Source organism: Argopecten irradians, chromosome 7 (assembly GCF_041381155.1).
Source record: "Argopecten irradians isolate NY chromosome 7, Ai_NY, whole genome shotgun sequence".
In the NCBI taxonomy this organism is placed as follows: domain Eukaryota; kingdom Metazoa; phylum Mollusca; class Bivalvia; order Pectinida; family Pectinidae; genus Argopecten; species Argopecten irradians.
In genome coordinates this window covers 25,579,643-25,596,662 of record NC_091140.1, presented here as the reverse complement: position 1 = coordinate 25,596,662, position 17,020 = coordinate 25,579,643, and the positions used below count along the sequence as shown (strand labels likewise).

The 17,020-nt window shown below is 34.8% G+C and overlaps 1 protein-coding gene across 14 annotated transcripts in view; it reads left to right on the top strand.

The window, feature by feature from the left end:
* Nucleotides 1–17,020, top strand: part of LOC138327962 (neurofilament heavy polypeptide-like) — a 78,874-nt gene that overhangs the window by 37,298 nt on the left and 24,556 nt on the right. For 9 of the 14 annotated variants that reach the window (XM_069274473.1, XM_069274483.1, XM_069274475.1 and 6 more), the window contains exons 4-6: nucleotides 966–1,095; nucleotides 2,046–2,174; nucleotides 12,427–12,459. In XM_069274473.1, coding sequence (XP_069130574.1) covers nucleotides 966–1,095; nucleotides 2,046–2,174; nucleotides 12,427–12,459 — 292 coding nt within the window. Of the gene's footprint in view, nucleotides 1–965; nucleotides 1,096–2,045; nucleotides 2,175–11,185; nucleotides 11,851–12,426; nucleotides 12,460–17,020 lie in introns of those variants that run through there. The other 5 variants (XM_069274484.1, XM_069274482.1, XM_069274486.1 and 2 more) reach the window with 5 other exon arrangements.

Genomic DNA, 17,020 nt, shown 5'->3' with positions numbered 1-17,020 from the left:
GTCTCTGTGACAACTGTCCCAATTTGGCCCATGATATTTGTTCTCATTTGACCTTGACATTGGTGTTCACCTGGACAAAAAACCACCGACCAGCAGTCAGTACCTGGCAACTGCCCCACATTGGATTCAAACTCGCGACCCAGAGGTGGAGGGATTGAGGAAATAAGTCGGGACATCTTACCCACATGACCACAGCGACCCCAGGCTGAATACTGAAACATTTAATCATGAACACATTATCCAAAAAACAACTGAATTGTTCACTGAAACCATCATACTATTGGGAAGTATTATGAACACAACTCTAACTTCATTTGGTCTGATATTATAATACATTGGTAACATTGAATCCCTGACATATCGGTCCATTCATTGTCTTGTGTTACTGTACGAGTCCTAGGAGAATGTAGCCTTTTATGTTATGAATATTTTATTAATATCCAGGACTGTTGGATATGTTGTTATAGCTATAGACTGTAGTTAGCTGATCACAGGACACATGTGTTCTCACCAACAACTTACTGCTTCCTGTACATAAACATCAACTCTTGTGACATGGGCTTGACTTAACCGGTAATAGTTTAAACAGCATCAAAATGATAATGAGGAAAAACGGTATAAAGCTAGTATATTAAAATGTTACTATGTTTATAATTCTTTGGACATGTTTTGTTTATTTCACAGATATGGACAAAAGAGTTGAGAATAGTTTTGTTCTCTTTTGTAATTGTTTCATATAATACTATGTATATACACAAAAGTGTTCAGAAAAAATTCAGCCTCCTCCTTATTTGGATAATTTTTTCACAAAGTTTATCATTTACATGGGTACTTTACATTTTGATATTATTTCAATCTCTGGATATTGAGTCATATAAACTTCACTGTTGATTGCAGTTATAATGTATACAATATAATTATTAGTGTGAAACATTTATATAAAAATTGGATGTTTGCTTTTACAGATTTAACCGTGTGCCCCTGGGAGGAACTAGAAGTATATCTGAAGACAGTGTTTTTAACCCAGAACAGCGGGATCTTACAGGCATGCGCAAGACTGCTGTATCCATGGAGAATATCAAACAGGATTTTAGGGTAGGTATCTAGTGCACATACAGTATTAGATGGTGTAATGTACTCCAAGTGCTTTATATTTCAGGATACCTACAGTACCATTGTTCCTCGGTAATTAACTGCATCCATTTGAAGGCATGATCTGTGCACACACCTCCCCCTTCGATTCCCTCCTCTTATCTTAAACTATTTTGAACTTCCAGCTCCAATTTAAAGTTTCAAGTTCTATATGCGTATTCACATAGTTTGTAAACAAAATTTCTTTCATACCCTGATGAAGTTAAAAAATAGTTACATCAATGCTTATTTAAATATCAAATTAAAAACTAAAGTTATTGTCCTGAAATGAAAACCTGTGTTCATAACAAAAATAAAAGCATGGAGTTTTGAGAAGAGTAATATGGTAATAGAATATTCCTTTTAGTGAATTGAATATGACTAGATATTTAGATAAGTAGCATTACAATATTCATGAAATTGTGATATTCCAGATGATTTATAAAGTTTGTTGTCTGCATGAATGAAATAATAGATAAAAGAATTAATGAAGTTTATAAATAATTATACCAGGATAATTAGATATCCGACTAAAATGAAAATTAATCTTAACATATACAGGTAGACCAGAGATATGTGTTTTGTTGACATTTTGATTGACTGATAGATAAATATAAACCTACTCAAGCGACTGCTGTTTGTGTTCATCTAGTGCAGTAGATAGTTACTCCAAATAGACTAGAGTTATCTCCCTTGACCTGTTGAGCTTGTATAAAGCATGATCATTGATGTTGTTTGGTATTAGTGAAATGAATGAAACAAAAACTCCTTTACTATTGAGGACAAATCCTAGTTTGTAATTGTTGCCAAGCTCGCTTGCATGTACTTTTAGTTTTATATTGAATGCATGTAAGTTACCATGACAACAGCAGGTTTTGTTATTTTATGTTTAATTTGGATCACTGCTCTTACAGACTGAGTTATTCAGTAAGTTACGGAAACGACAGAGTACACTATCATCTGATGAGGATGAGGATGATTTTGGTTTCCTACACTCAACTCGTGTGCCCTATGATGAGGTTTCATCTAGGGGTCGGCCTAAGGTATGAGTTAGCCGCATCCCCGTGGGTTGGGCTTCAAGTGTGGCTTTATGTAGTTTAGCTTTGTAGACATCGCCCAGATCTCACACGTGTGGTCACTGTAATGTAGATGTTCACATGTGTGTGATGTGATTTTCGTTTTGTAGATAATTGTATTTACACAGATGCATGTGTTATAGTTTTTTATACTTTGCAGTGATTTTTTTTTTCTTGATTTGTCTAATGCTGTAATTTCCTCACCTAAAGAGTGTTTTCTCCTATCTTGAAATTCATCTTAGAATTTTTCCTGAATTTTGCTGAAGTCTGGTATTTTCTTTCTGATTTTTTTATTGATAATTTGGCCTTTTGATGTCATTCATTGCTGACATTGCTGCTGTCAACGTGACACAATTTCATGACTCCTATTTCTTTCAATGAAACACTTTGATATTTCTCATTTCATTTCCAAGACACTTTGCTGTCTTCCATTTTAGTTTTGAGAAAAGAGATCATATCTCTTCCTTACATTCTGATTCCTGCTGCTCCTAATTTTAAAAGAAATGTTCTTGCTCTAATGTTTTGCCTTCCTTTCCTTTACAGAAAGGACATTTTCATCAAATCCTAAAATCATCACCCCTGCCTCACAGCATAAAATTGAAACAAACCTAAACATTTTAAATCTTATTTGTTTGAATTTAATTTCCACTTTATAAAATAATGCTAATGGTCAACATTTTATTTCAATGATTTTTTTCTTTTATTCTATTTTTGTTCTGCATCCTTGCTTTGTGACAGAGAAAAGGATTTGAGCGATCATGGCTAATCTCTGCTCAGCTGAAGTATTTGTTTGGCTTATTTTTCTGCAGATAATTACCAGCTGTGTGTTGTGGTGCAAATTTCAATTATAATATCAAAGATTTTGTTAATTAATATGAACATGTACAATTCAATATCTGTATTACTAAGGGCAGGGGTGTCAGTTTTAATGGTTTTTGTTTTTTTATTTTGTGTATAAATCATACAAAATATTGATCATTTTAACAGATAGTACATGTGATGACTCATATGACTAGTGTTTGGTTATTAAATCATGTGTATGTTGAGCGTTTGAATAAGGTTATCTGTGGGTGATTGATCATACTGAGCTAGGATTGATCATACCGCGCTTGGTTTGGGTAGATGCTAGCTTTGTGTGGATTTGATATTTCATATGTTGATAAAAAATCCAAAGTAAAAGTGTTGCTAAAATTTGAGAATAGTGTATTAGCTCCTAATGAAATGTTGGTTCAAAAATATTTTTAATCTATTTTTGAATTTTTGAAATGTGATGAAATGGGTTTTTTAATCAATTGTAGTGCTAGTCAGTAGCTTCTAGCATAGTTCTTTTAATATTTTTTATGTTTCATTCTATTTCAATTTGTAACAGTTTTCCTTGACATACATAAAATATCAGAAAATTAACTTAATTATTCTCCACAGCTCATGATCAGTTGTAAACAAAGATTAACTCATCCACCCCTGAAATTCTACAATGAATTACTCTTGTCTTTGAACTAGAAGAGTCTAAATGCATCTTTAGGGGTATATCAGTCTAGTGAATGTTGAGTGATTGTAGAGCTGAATATTTCCCATCACTACAGCCTTGGATATTAAGGTCCAAGGTCATCATCCTGACTGGTATACTATCTCAATGATCCAATGAGGTATAACAGTGACAGATCATTTTCTAGTGACATACATTTCTCTTGAGGTATAACAGTGACAGATCATTTTCTAGTGACATACATTTCTCTTTATTTATAGTAATGCTTAGGAGTATAATAGTAATACTAATTAACAGCCTGTAGGGTGAGGTGTATGTGGGGGATAAAGGGGGTTATAGGGTGAGGATGAACAGGATGAGGTACTTAGGTTACAGTATTTTTCTCAGGAAAAGAGGAGGACGGGTAGGGGATTTGTGGGGGTTAGGGGTACAACACTTTAAATGAGTAGTTATATTCAATTACTTATAGTGTTTCCGTTAACAGTCTCCATAAAGATGTCTTAGTTTCATAACAATGTTTTCTCTGGTCGTTATTATTGATAGCATTATGTCTACCCACACTCTAGAAGGAGGATGAAAGTTAGGGAATACAAACTAGAGTATCTAGTAAAGACAGGGTATACGTTTTGGTAGAACTTGTACGGTCCAGGTAGACGTTTATGTATGACACCTCTCTGTATATGTTTATTTTGCTTCTATATGTACAACCTTTCTGTATTCCAAGCCTACATTCCTAATTGTGTCTAGACAACCACCTATATATATGGAGACTTTGCTATACATCATTCAAAGTTAAAACAGCTTGAATTCCATTTATACAAACTAAAGTAGAAATGCTTGTCAAAAGGTTATGTTATCTTTTAACTCTGTAGAAAAGTGTTAAGATGTAGGGTACATAAACAGACCTTACAAGCATTCCTGTTGTAGACTGGGATTAATCTGTCAGAATAGTAGATAAACCTGAACTAATGGATTGTAGTACTTACTCTATATCTAAATGGTACAGGACTGAAAGTCGTACAGGGATGGCGATAGCTCTATATCTAAATGGTACAGGACTGAAAGTCGTACAGGATGGCAATAGCTCTATATCTAAATGGTACAGGACTGAAAGTCGTACAGGGATGGCGATAGCTCTATATCTAAATGGTACAGGACTGAAAGTCGTACAGGATGGCGATAGCTCTATATCTAAATGGTACAGGACTGAAAGTCGTACAGGGATGGCGATAGCTCTATATCTAAATGGTACAGACTGAAAGGCGATAGCTCTATATCTAAATGGTACAGGACTGAAAGTCGTACAGGGATGGCGATAGCTCTATATCTAAATGGTACAGGACTGAAAGTCGTACAGGGATGGCGATAGCTCTATATCTAAATGGTACAGGACTGAAAGTCGTACAGGGATGGCGATAGGACCAATATAGTGAATGAACTTGACCTTGTATCCACATTACATGACATTTACCTTTTACCCAGCATTGTTTTGAACCTGAAAACTGTAATTGAGTCTGTAGACAAATTTGAATCTATATCTGCATGGTTAATGGACTTAACTTTGTATGCACATTTTAGTTAACTTTGATCTTGTAATCACATTGAAGATGACCTTGACCTTATAGTTTCATTATATATGACCTTGACCCTACATTGTTTTTATCCCATAGCCACTACTGTATAACAGTAAATCTAACAATCTCATGATATTTATAAGAAACTGTGAAATGTTGACTCTGCAAATTTAAAGCACTACACAATATAATGTAGTTGTAGTATTAAAACGTGTATCCTTATTGTAGGTGACTTTGAACCTGTAACCTCTTAGTTCATGACATTGACCTTATATATACCAGAATAAAACTGTCAGGACCATGTGCTGGACGCTAGTGTGTGGACACTGGATATGCCTATAATAGATCATATGTCACATACACAGCAGATTTATAGGCACCCACACATTTTGTGGGCGCACAACAAAGACACAGGGATCGTGTATTTGATGGTATTTTCAATAAAGTTGATGTGTTTATTTACACATATACTTGATAGACATGTGTATTTGTATAACATGTATATATGTATAAGGAGTTTACTAAGGTTGCCATGCTAATGACATTTTGATGATCTTGGTCACTAGAGCTCTTAACAAGCATAACACTTTCTCTTTATGTCATTTATATAACATTTATTACAATTCTATATTTCTATACATACATAGAAGTTATTTTTTGTTAACACAAAAAAATTAAATGATATATAAATTTGGCATTATTAATATATCATTGAGGTTGCTGGAAGAATAAAATGTACATGATTGTACATATAAAACCCAATGGTGATGAGAACTATGTCCTAACAACACCAGTATGTATATATGACATTGATGACCAGATTGATTGGTTATAACTGTCATGTTTTACTGTAAATCAAGTCTAGGTAGCTCATGTACATAGTGTCCAAGAATTCTAAGACTGCATGGCTAGCAGATCTTAAGATTTTCTCAGCAGAATTTTAAAACTAGATTATCTCCCCCCTAGTTTTAAACTTAAAAAAATAACAGGCTTTACTTAAACATGTTACAGAAGCAAAACAAAAAATCTACATTTTAGTGATGATTTTAATATTACAGAGACTACTGGGTAGTCTTAAGAAATCTATACAAGATAAATTATAAAGTCCATCCAAATCTGACAAGTGCAGACTATGAGAGACACAGGAAGTGGTACTGTCTACCAGTCTGTGTATGAGTCTGAGACACAGGAAGTAGTACTGTTTACTAGTCTGTGTATGGGTCTGTACCACAGGAATTAATGTAGTAGTGTAAATCCTGTTAGCCAGGTATATTATGTAAGTGCTTGTGATTTGGGTTGTGAAGGGAAGTGTCATACTGTGCCAGCATCATGATGGTCAGCTAGGTCAGACATCCCACTGGGTCAAGATAAGGCTTGACACTCTACCTCTATGAATAGTTGGTTTTTTTTTAGTAGATTAAATGTACTATTTCTAATTAGTAATAACTATTTAGAGAATAAGATAGATATCAGCTGAAAGAGTAAGTTATGCAGTTTATGAAGATGTTTTTATTATCTTAAACAATGCGGTAGCTTGAGCACTGTATTAGTTTATAAGTCATTTGAGGTATGTAAAAGTAATTAAAGAGTAAATTAAGTAAATATGATGTGTTTAAAGTAAAACTAAATTGATATGGTTATAATCTAGATAATGTGTTCTAGGGATGATAGTTTATAGATTTTAAATATTATTGGTTTTGTCAGGAATTAGGTTTAAAGTTTAATAAGAAACACAGTGTTGTGGATTCTGGGGTCAGCCTGGGTTTTAGTAGGTGGCCTTAGGGGGTGACTTCTCTGAGGGTCACCATGAACTTATATATATGTAAATTTAGGTGTGGCGAGCGAGCTAGAGCAGTAGAAGAGTAAGAGCAGGAAGAGCAGTAAGAGCAGAGAATTGGAGCTAAGAGATACAAAACAGAAGAGAGAGAAACCTTTGAGTACAAGAGATATTTAGAGATTGTGAACTTATTGTGAACTGGATTTATAGATGTTGAATGGAAAATAAAACAAAAATGGAAAAGAACAAAAGTCTCCAGTGATCCGTTACAACAATTTGGTGGAGAATTCCGTGGTAAATTTCCCCTTACCACAACTCACTGGAGGATTCCCAAGTGATGGACTGTGAAATGCAAAATGTTTATTCGATGGAGTTGGAGACACCCTACTTTCAGGAGGACTGATCACCCCTCGGTCTGCAAGGAGGACCTGTCACAGATGCGGATTTAATAAAGGAATCCATCACAGATGTCCAGCCAGAGGATGTACATGTTACAGATGTGGGAAATCTGGACACTTTGCGAGGAAATGTTACTCAAAATTGGGAAGGAGATACCAGTTTCCTGAACAGCAGCAGGAAAAAACACAAAGATGTGCAAAAGAGAAAGCCACCTGTCATCATGGCTATTCAAAGACATAGAGAAGAGGAAGTTAAGTCAATGAAAAGAAAGCAAGACGAAAATTTCTTCACAGAAGCTCCATTTAGTCAAATAGACAATGATGAACTCTCCAAAGTAGTGCCAAAACATTGTGGATTAAGAAACAAAATCAACGCATTGAGCAAAGAGATAGAGGGAAACTACAATGAAATGGGAAAGATGGATAAAGAACTTGAACAGTACCAATATGAAAACTGCATGTTGGAACAAAGTGTTAAGGACAGTTATATACAAACTGTTGGAATCATAGAGTGTATTATAGGTCTTTTGGAAACCACGAAAACCAATGAAAGAAACAAGAAAATCAGAGAAGACACCTTGAAATTAGCAAGAGACGAAACATTAAATCGACTTAAGGAATTGCTTAAATTGGATTTTTGTTTGGGACATTTACCCGCAGTGAAGACAATAAAGAAAGTTTTAATGATTCGGACATAGACAAACATATATGTGACTAAGAGATTATCTTGTGGACAGTGACATCTTGGATATAGTGAACAAATTTTGTATTATCTGTAGGTGAAATTGGATAAATAAGTGAAATTTAAAATCGTGTTTGGGACATAAACTGTGAAATTTGGTGACAATATGATATACGCTAATAAATATGGGTTAACTAATTCCAATAGAAGATTGAAGATAAAATGAAACAGTGAAATATGTGAACTTGCAAAAAGTAGTAATGTGGAACTAAATTATATTGCATGTAAAGACCGTGCAATGAAGAGTGAATGAAGGAACATAATGCACCAGATGCATAAATCAGTGACAGTAACTTTCTATATGAAATGTATGTACTGATATTGTGTAGTTGTGAAGATTACAATTAAGAAAATCTTTAACAATGTGTGTGTTTAGAAAAATGTCCAAGTGGAAAACTTAGGATGTGTGCTACAATGTATTTACATGTAGTGGTTTTACAAGTTGGTATGAAGTTTAGAGAAACTATATGCAGTTTAAGACATAAAAGTTTCAATTCAACATTATATATGTTGTGATGTGATATTAAGTTTTGAGAAACTATATGCGGTAGACATAATAGTTTCAATTCAGCATATTAGGTAGATATATGTTGTGATACAAATATGAAATTAAGAGAATTAAACTATGTCAAATTCTTATATAGATAGATGTAAGTTTCAATCCAACTAAATGTTGTGATCGATGTGAATTGAAATATTGACTGTCAGTGACTATGAAAAGCACTTAGACAAGTCATGATGCACTCTGTGAAGTGCCCTATTGTGTTTTTACAGTATTGCATGTGAAATATGTTACAAGTATGTATGAAGTAGGTGAGATGGTGAAATGAGCAAATTGTATTTTTGTCAAATTTAGGGACTAAATTTTTTAAGCGAGAGGGTAATTGTAGTAGTGTAAATCCTGTTAGCCAGGTATATTATGTAAGTGCTTGTGATTTGGGTTGTGAAGGGAAGTGTCATACTGTGCCAGCATCATGATGGTCAGCTAGGTCAGACATCCCACTGGGTCAAGATAAGGCTTGACACTCTACCTCTATGAATAGTTGGGTTTTTTTTTAGTAGATTAAATGTACTATTTCTAATTAGTAATAACTATTTAGAGAATAAGATAGATATCAGCTGAAAGAGTAAGTTATGCAGTTTATGAAGATGTTTTTATTATCTTAAACAATGCGGTAGCTTGAGCACTGTATTAGTTTATAAGTCATTTGAGGTATGTAAAAGTAATTAAAGAGTAAATTAAGTAAATATGATGTGTTTAAAGTAAAACTAAATTGATATGGTTATAATCTAGATAATGTGTTCTAGGGATGATAGTTTATAGATTTTAAATATCATTATTGGTTTTGTCAGGAATTAGGTTTAAAGTTTAATAAGAAACACAGTGTTGTGGATTCTGGGGTCAGCCTGGGTTTTAGTAGGTGGCCTTAGGGGGTGACTTCTCTGAGGGTCACCATGAACTTATATATATGTAAATTTAGGTGTGGCGAGCGAGCTAGAGCAGTAGAAGAGTAAGAGCAGGAAGAGCAGTAAGAGCAGAGAGATTGGAGCTAAGAGATACAAAACAGAAGAGAGAGAAACCTTTGAGTACAAGAGATATTTAGAGATTGTGAACTTATTGTGAACTGGATTTATAGATGTTGAATGGAAAATAAAACAAAAATGGAAAAGAACAAAAGTCTCCAGTGATCCGTTACAACATTAATACTGTCTACCAGTCTGTGTACGAGTCTGAGACACAGAAAGTAGTACTATCTACCAGTCTGCGTTGAGTCTGAGACACAGGAAATGGTACTGTCTTAATAAAATCTGTTACCTGTAAGTGAACGAGATCGGGTTATCTCAGTCGAAGGCTAAGATTTTGTAACATTATCCCAACCGAGGTGTTAGCCGAGGTTGGGATATTACAAAATCTTAGCCCAAGACTGAGATAACCCGATCTCGATCACTTAAAGGTAATAGATTTTTTTTCTCGCGCCTCTAAGATATAACAAAACCCATCTATATATGCGTTCAGAGTGTAAAACTATCCCGTCTTGGGCCTCCTGGTTCAAAGCCGATTAACCATTGCGCTTTGATTTCAGTCATTCCGCATGAAACTATAGTTCGGTTATATCAAAGACAAACGATGATCAATCGGTACATACTGTTTTCATAATTAAAAACAACAACCAAACAATGCATGGTAAATGACTGAATGCACATATTTCTAATAATACTGATTATCTTTTACTTATCTTATACTTTTACGTGAATGGCGTAAAATTCCGCCAAAATTTGCGTAAAGGTACCAGACAGATCGGACGAGATAGAAAAATCTAGCGCCGGGTATCATGTGAGATTTCCTGTCCAAGGTGCGAGAAAACAGTCTGTGTACCAGTCTGAGACACAGGAAGTGGACTATTCTACCAATCTGTGTATGGGTCTGAGACACAGGAAGTAGTACTATCTACCAGTCTGTGTATGAGTCAAAGACACAGGAAGTGGTACTATCTACCAATCTGTGTATGGGTCTGAGACACAGGAAGTAGTACTATCTACCAGTCTGTGTATGAGTCTGAGACACAGGAAGTGGTACTATCTACCAGTCTGTGTACGAGTCTGAGACACAGGAAGTGGTACTATCTATCAATCTGTGTACGAGTCTGAGACACAGGAAGTAGTACCAATCTGTGTTTGAGTCTGAGACAAAGGAAGTAGTACTATCTACCAGTCAGTGTATTGGGTTGATAAGTAAGACTGCTGATTAGGCTGATTTAATTGGTGCCTGATAAACAGGTGCCAGCCAGATCTGTAAGTACATATGTAACTCCCCACAAAATACTTTATTTAGTATAACTGGGTTGTGATTGGCTGTTCAGTTTGAAATTTCTGTAGTTGATTGGCTGTAGGTGTTGTTAAAGTTGATAATTGGCACTGAGTCCTTATTAGTTTGTGTATAAAGTGGTAGATTTAGCTAGAATTAACACAGTATTGTATTGCTGTATATTATACTGGTGGACCACATGCCTCAGAAACCATATGACTGATGTATGAAACACAAGCTGAGGTGTTTGGGTGATGTTGTTTCCATGGTAAATGCTTCTCAATAGTGTGAGGGACATGGTATTGATCGAGAGTCTGGTACAGAGAACTTTGTTTATGTGTAGAGAGACTGTCTTGTGACATTTGTCTGGATTATACATATCTTTTATCCTTGGACACTAAGGACAATAACACAAAAAGGTTTGTACTTTTCTCTCCGTCATTGTGGAGGATGCTGGTAAACAGCTGTGGTCCATGACAATGTACTAGCTGTCTGTAAACACTACAGTAGCTTAGGGGACTGCCTCAGTCTCTATAGACTGACCATCAAGGGTCATATCACTGACCACTTGTACAGCAATATAGACTTACTGTCAAGGGGTACACTGCTGCTGACCACTCCTATTGTGAAAGAAAAACTGACCATCAACAGGGACTGTGTTACTGGTACTACTAGTGCTAAGTTGTGAAAGACAATTTGATAGACTGACCATCAGGGAAGATTTACTATTAACCAGTTATTGTGAGACTGACCATCAGTAGATGTACTAGACTGACCACTGGATGTATCAATGACCACTTGTTTATGGTAATGGCCTCTCTACACTGACCAAACAGCCATTAGACAACATGGATGCCAAGGTTTGTCATGTCCATATGTTTCTCTAGCAACAGAGATTTCTCCAACAACTAAGATTATCATATCAGAATTCTAGTGAAACCTGCTTTATATGGAAAACGCTACTCATTGATTTATCTTTGACTTGAAATCTCTTGATAAACATTTTAATCCATATAATTCACAGGAATTCATTGTTTGTATACAATATAACACCAGTGACTATTTCTTATCCAAAGTCTGGTCAACTGGGATGTGTTGATGTGATGTTCTGTGTAAGTCTATTGTTGTTGGTTAAGGAGCTAGCTGTCACCTGTTGCTCATATGAAACTTGTCTTTATGTCGTTGTTTAGAGTGAATGACCATTGTAGGTATTTTACTATTGATTTATTTTAAGAGAAATACTTATGAAAGTCCACTGACCGAGGAGATAATTTATAGAGGGAAGGGTCAGCCAATAACGTACCATAGATAACAGGTCATATGATGATCACCTACCTGTAAGATAAACAGGTAAATCCGTTGTTGACTAGCTATTCACAATGTATATTACTATCAGAAATGTGGAGGACTAAGTAACAGATTTGATTTCTCTCCAGATTCTTGTCATGGATTCACACCGTATGTACCTTGTGAGTATAATATATATTCTATCTTCAACTTTCTTTAGATGTGATTATAGACTATATGCTGAGTTTTTTTGTTATAATCTCTAAACACATACATTCTATTCTAAATCTAATTTCTAAAATTTCATTTACTTTTATCATATGAAATCATGATGGACTCCGACTGCTGAAACTTTCTAAAGTGTGATATTTTTACTTTTTTTTGCACCTTTTTGTGGGAGGGGGATGGAGGGAGAGTTTTGCCTGTTTGAATCATTTTTGGCTTAATGGAGGTATTGAGAGTTTTTGATGTGAGATTGACTTTACTTTAAGGAGAAGGAGGATAGGGAAACAGATTTTAACAGTGAAAGAGCAGCTTTTTATAGAGGTTGGAAAAAGGGGGGGATTTCAACTATTTGAAACATAACTTTTACCCTTAGTATATTGATGACAAAATTTGCTGTTTTCATACAAGTTTATGATATTGTTTGATGTGTGAATTAATGAACAGCTAACAGAGTGTAATATAGGTTGAGTACTGACTGTGATGATAACGTAAGGAAATATTGTATAAGGATCAATTAGGACAGATGTCTTGATGAGCATCATCAGCCTCCAAATTGTTGTGATCAGAGTTATAGCTGTGCTATTACATAAAGGTCACAAGATGATGCTGTGTTCATAAGCTATTAATAATACATGTACATATAGCATTGTCCATAACCAGTATTAAGGGTGGAATACAATATGTAACATTATAGGGACATTGTACACCACAGAATTGTGGTGTAAATAGGCCTGCCAGTGTACAATGATAAGGTGTTAATAGTTAGAATAATTTATATAAAAACTCACATCCATCAGACTTGGCTAAGTATCGCCTGGTATATATATAATTTTGTAGCATTGCTATCAATTAGCCAGTAGGCCCAAAGTATAAGATAATGATATCCCAGACTTTGTAGGACTGCCAGCCAGCTCCACATGCAATGCTTACAGTACTATTTGTATAAGATACACATGTCTAGGCCTTAACTCCATGGTACCTAAATCTTTTAGGTCACAGATATGATTGTTCAGTAGAGGTATTGGTTTGTCATTTGGTGATAATGATAATAATAATTTTGTTATAAAGAGATACATGTACTGCAGACAATCAAGGCTCTGTACATGTATTTGTTTTATCTGACAAGCAAGTTGTCATCATTTATCTCATATTAGCTAGTTTCATATTTGGTAACATGGTGTACGTCTTTAAGCTAGTCCTAGGCTCACAAAACCCCATCATATACATTTGAAAATTGTTTTAAAGTTCAGTTTATGGTTATGCATCGATGTACCGGGGGTATGTTATTTTTGGACAGAAGCTTATACTCTCAACCACTACAGTCTTGATTTGCCCCCCCTCTCTCCTCCCTTCACGATGCTGAGCCTCATTTTGAAAGGAAGTTATTGGATCTGGATGGAAGCAAATAACAATTTTTTTTTATTAAACTATTAAATGGTAACTAGAATAGCAAAATTGGAAAATCACTACCCTTCCCCCTTAAAAGCCTTTTTTAAGGTAATTCCACTTCTATAATGTTAAAGTTCACCTAAGTATAATAATGTTGTCGTTGGTAACAAGCTTTACTAATGAGCTGGGATGGAGGGTGATACACAACTTCCTTGTTAATTACTGTAGCCCTACAGCACATATCTTTCCCACATCCTGTTTTTTTGTATCGTTAGATAATAAGCTAGCAGGTTGTTGGAGGCTTGTTGTGTGTAATTACTTAGTGCTAGTACAGAATCTCCAATATTGTTCTTATGTTAGGTTCAATCAAGTTGTGTCACAATCATCTTGTACTCGACACTATATGTTATTCCTGTTACTTCATAGATCACTCAGTGTCTTGTTTCTAAGTGTTGTACACTTGTAAATCTGTGTATATTATATATATATTCTAGATCTACACTATTCTGCTATTGTATATGGTACAATTTCAGTACAATAATGTGCTGTAACCAATGCACTTATAGCAAAAACGTCTCACATGCATGTACTTCTATTGCTAGTGGTACTCTTTTCTATTTCTTTTAAGTTAATTGATTAAATTTAAAAAAAATCATTTGTTGGGATTCTGTCATTCAACAAAATTGAAAGGTTGAAATCACTATTTCTGTCTTCACAAACTTGACTGTTGAATGATTAAATGATTACACTATCTGCTGGTCCAGGTTATTGTTATAAGATATACCACATTGAGACTATTGTATTGGATTGTTACAAATTGAGGTATGCCTGTATGATTGGTGGAATGCCTCCCTCAAACAGAAGTTGTGTATTATGAATGGACCCCTATAGATAGGTTGTACATTGTGGTATCAATAGTATAAAGTCCAGATGTAGGAATCACTACCTACAGTTCCAGTAATTGGTTGTTATAGTACCATACCACATGTATATATGACTGAGAACTGCTCATCTCCCCCAGAACACACTCACTTAAATCAATGTCAGTTATCCCCCTTGAATTTGGTAAAGAGCTAAATTCAAGGGAAATTGCACATATGATATGTATATTTCATTAGTTAATTGTTAAAGCACCATTCCCCAAAAATATCCCAATACAATGACTTGATAAAGCTGTTTTTATCTCTTTTTTCCTTCACATAACTGGTCAGAGTTACTTCCCCTGATATAGTTGTACTGGTATTAACTCTGTTTCATTTTCTGGATTCAAGTTTTTGTGTGATTTTTGCCCCCTCATGGTCATAATTTTCTTTTCATATTGGACAGAAACATTATCTAAAAGGCTCACTAATTGAGAATTATTGATGGTAATTATGACCTTCTGCTTGACTTCCTGTTACTATTATAAACCTGATTTTACTGTTTTTTGATACTTGACCATGATTTAGAGCATGACAGGCATATTTTGTTGTCATTTCCTGTAATATTAACATCAAAATATTGAGATGTTTGTTAAGATTAGTGGAACAGCACAGGATGAGTAAATTAAGATAATTTTAAATCATGACCTTCGTGTCGTACTTCCTGTCTGTTTAATGTCAACTATCCCAACAGTCTATTGGTGACTATTTATAGAATACTGACATCATAGTTAAGTAAGATGTCCAAAAAATTCTGGATCACTTCACTAACAAACCACTATTTACTCGCTGATTAACCTCCAAAATTTCATAATGGACTGTTTTAGTCTTTTATTTGGAAGAGTCTAAATGTGTCTTCAGGGGTAATAATGTTACATTATAGTAAAGAGATCAGGCACTTGTGCTCTTAACACATCGTAGTGGTTTGATATTTAGACATCAATATTTTACTCTGAATGTTCTGTAATGGATGAATCATAGGAAAAAGAATGTGCTGGGTTCAGTGTCTGGTCCTCGCTTGATATATTGTCATATCATCCTAATGTCAGTCGGATCTGTCAGATATAGGTCTGAAATATTGAACATTTGAGTTTAATGTCCGGGTCGTAACGCTATGATGCTGAGACAATTTAGTGAGAGACAAGATTATATAGTTATAGTCTTTGGCTGTCTATACTCTTTCCATAGTGTGATTACTCTATGAATGTCTAAAATAACATACTGTTAAAAGAATTTAAAGTTCAGATTTTGACATCACATCGGGGAAAGTTTTTTCTGGACTAATTTTCCTGAGAGTTAAGAAATTATTCTTTGCTTTGTGTGTGTTTATTCTTTCTTGCCTGAAGAGCTCTAAAATCTTCGATAGTGCTTCATGTTACCTGATAGAACAGGGTGACCTACTTTTGAAACTTTGACCTGTATCAAAGAAAAGAAACTTCAAATGTAGGTCAGAGAGTCAGATTGTCTTGTTCAGGTTTTTTTTTATTAATTATATATATTATCTTAAATGATTCATTTAAAGTTCTATCATCTTTGTTTTTACATTGAATCTAGGGCAGTCATTTCAGATCCTTTGAATTTTCCAGTATGGGATTATCAAGAAGTTCTGTATAGAGAAATAGGAAAAATCAATGAGGAGGAGGAGATAAACACAGTTGTGACAGGTCTATACTCAGGTTTCAGAGAAAACAAGCATGTTGTCAGTAGACAAAGGAAAGTAATAGGACTTAACTATGTCTTTTACTTTACTAAATAGCCTACAGGATTCCTGTCTGTCAAAGTCACTGGTGGATTAATTTCTCTGGAACGAACATTGTGTCTTTTATGGCTTTAGCAAAGAATCGGATGAAAAGAGAATAAGAAATAATCAATTTGTGATATTTTTGGCTCTGACTCGAGACTTTGGCTTTGTTTTTGTATCAATCCTACAAAGTTTATAGATATATGGATGGTTGCTTTAATAGGTTAAATGTCAGACTCAGATAGGTTAAATGTGTCCAAGATCTGTGTTAGCCTAATTAAATTATGACCTATGTGTGAAGATAAAAAACCATGAGAAAAGTTTATGTAAGGTCAGAGGTGAGAGGTTACATGTGAAGTCTTCAACAAGAAGGAAGAAAAGCCACCTGCAGGCTGCTCTGTCAATAGGTCAATACTTTCTCCAATTAAGATAATCCCCAGCAATAAAGACAGGCTTATATAGAAGCTG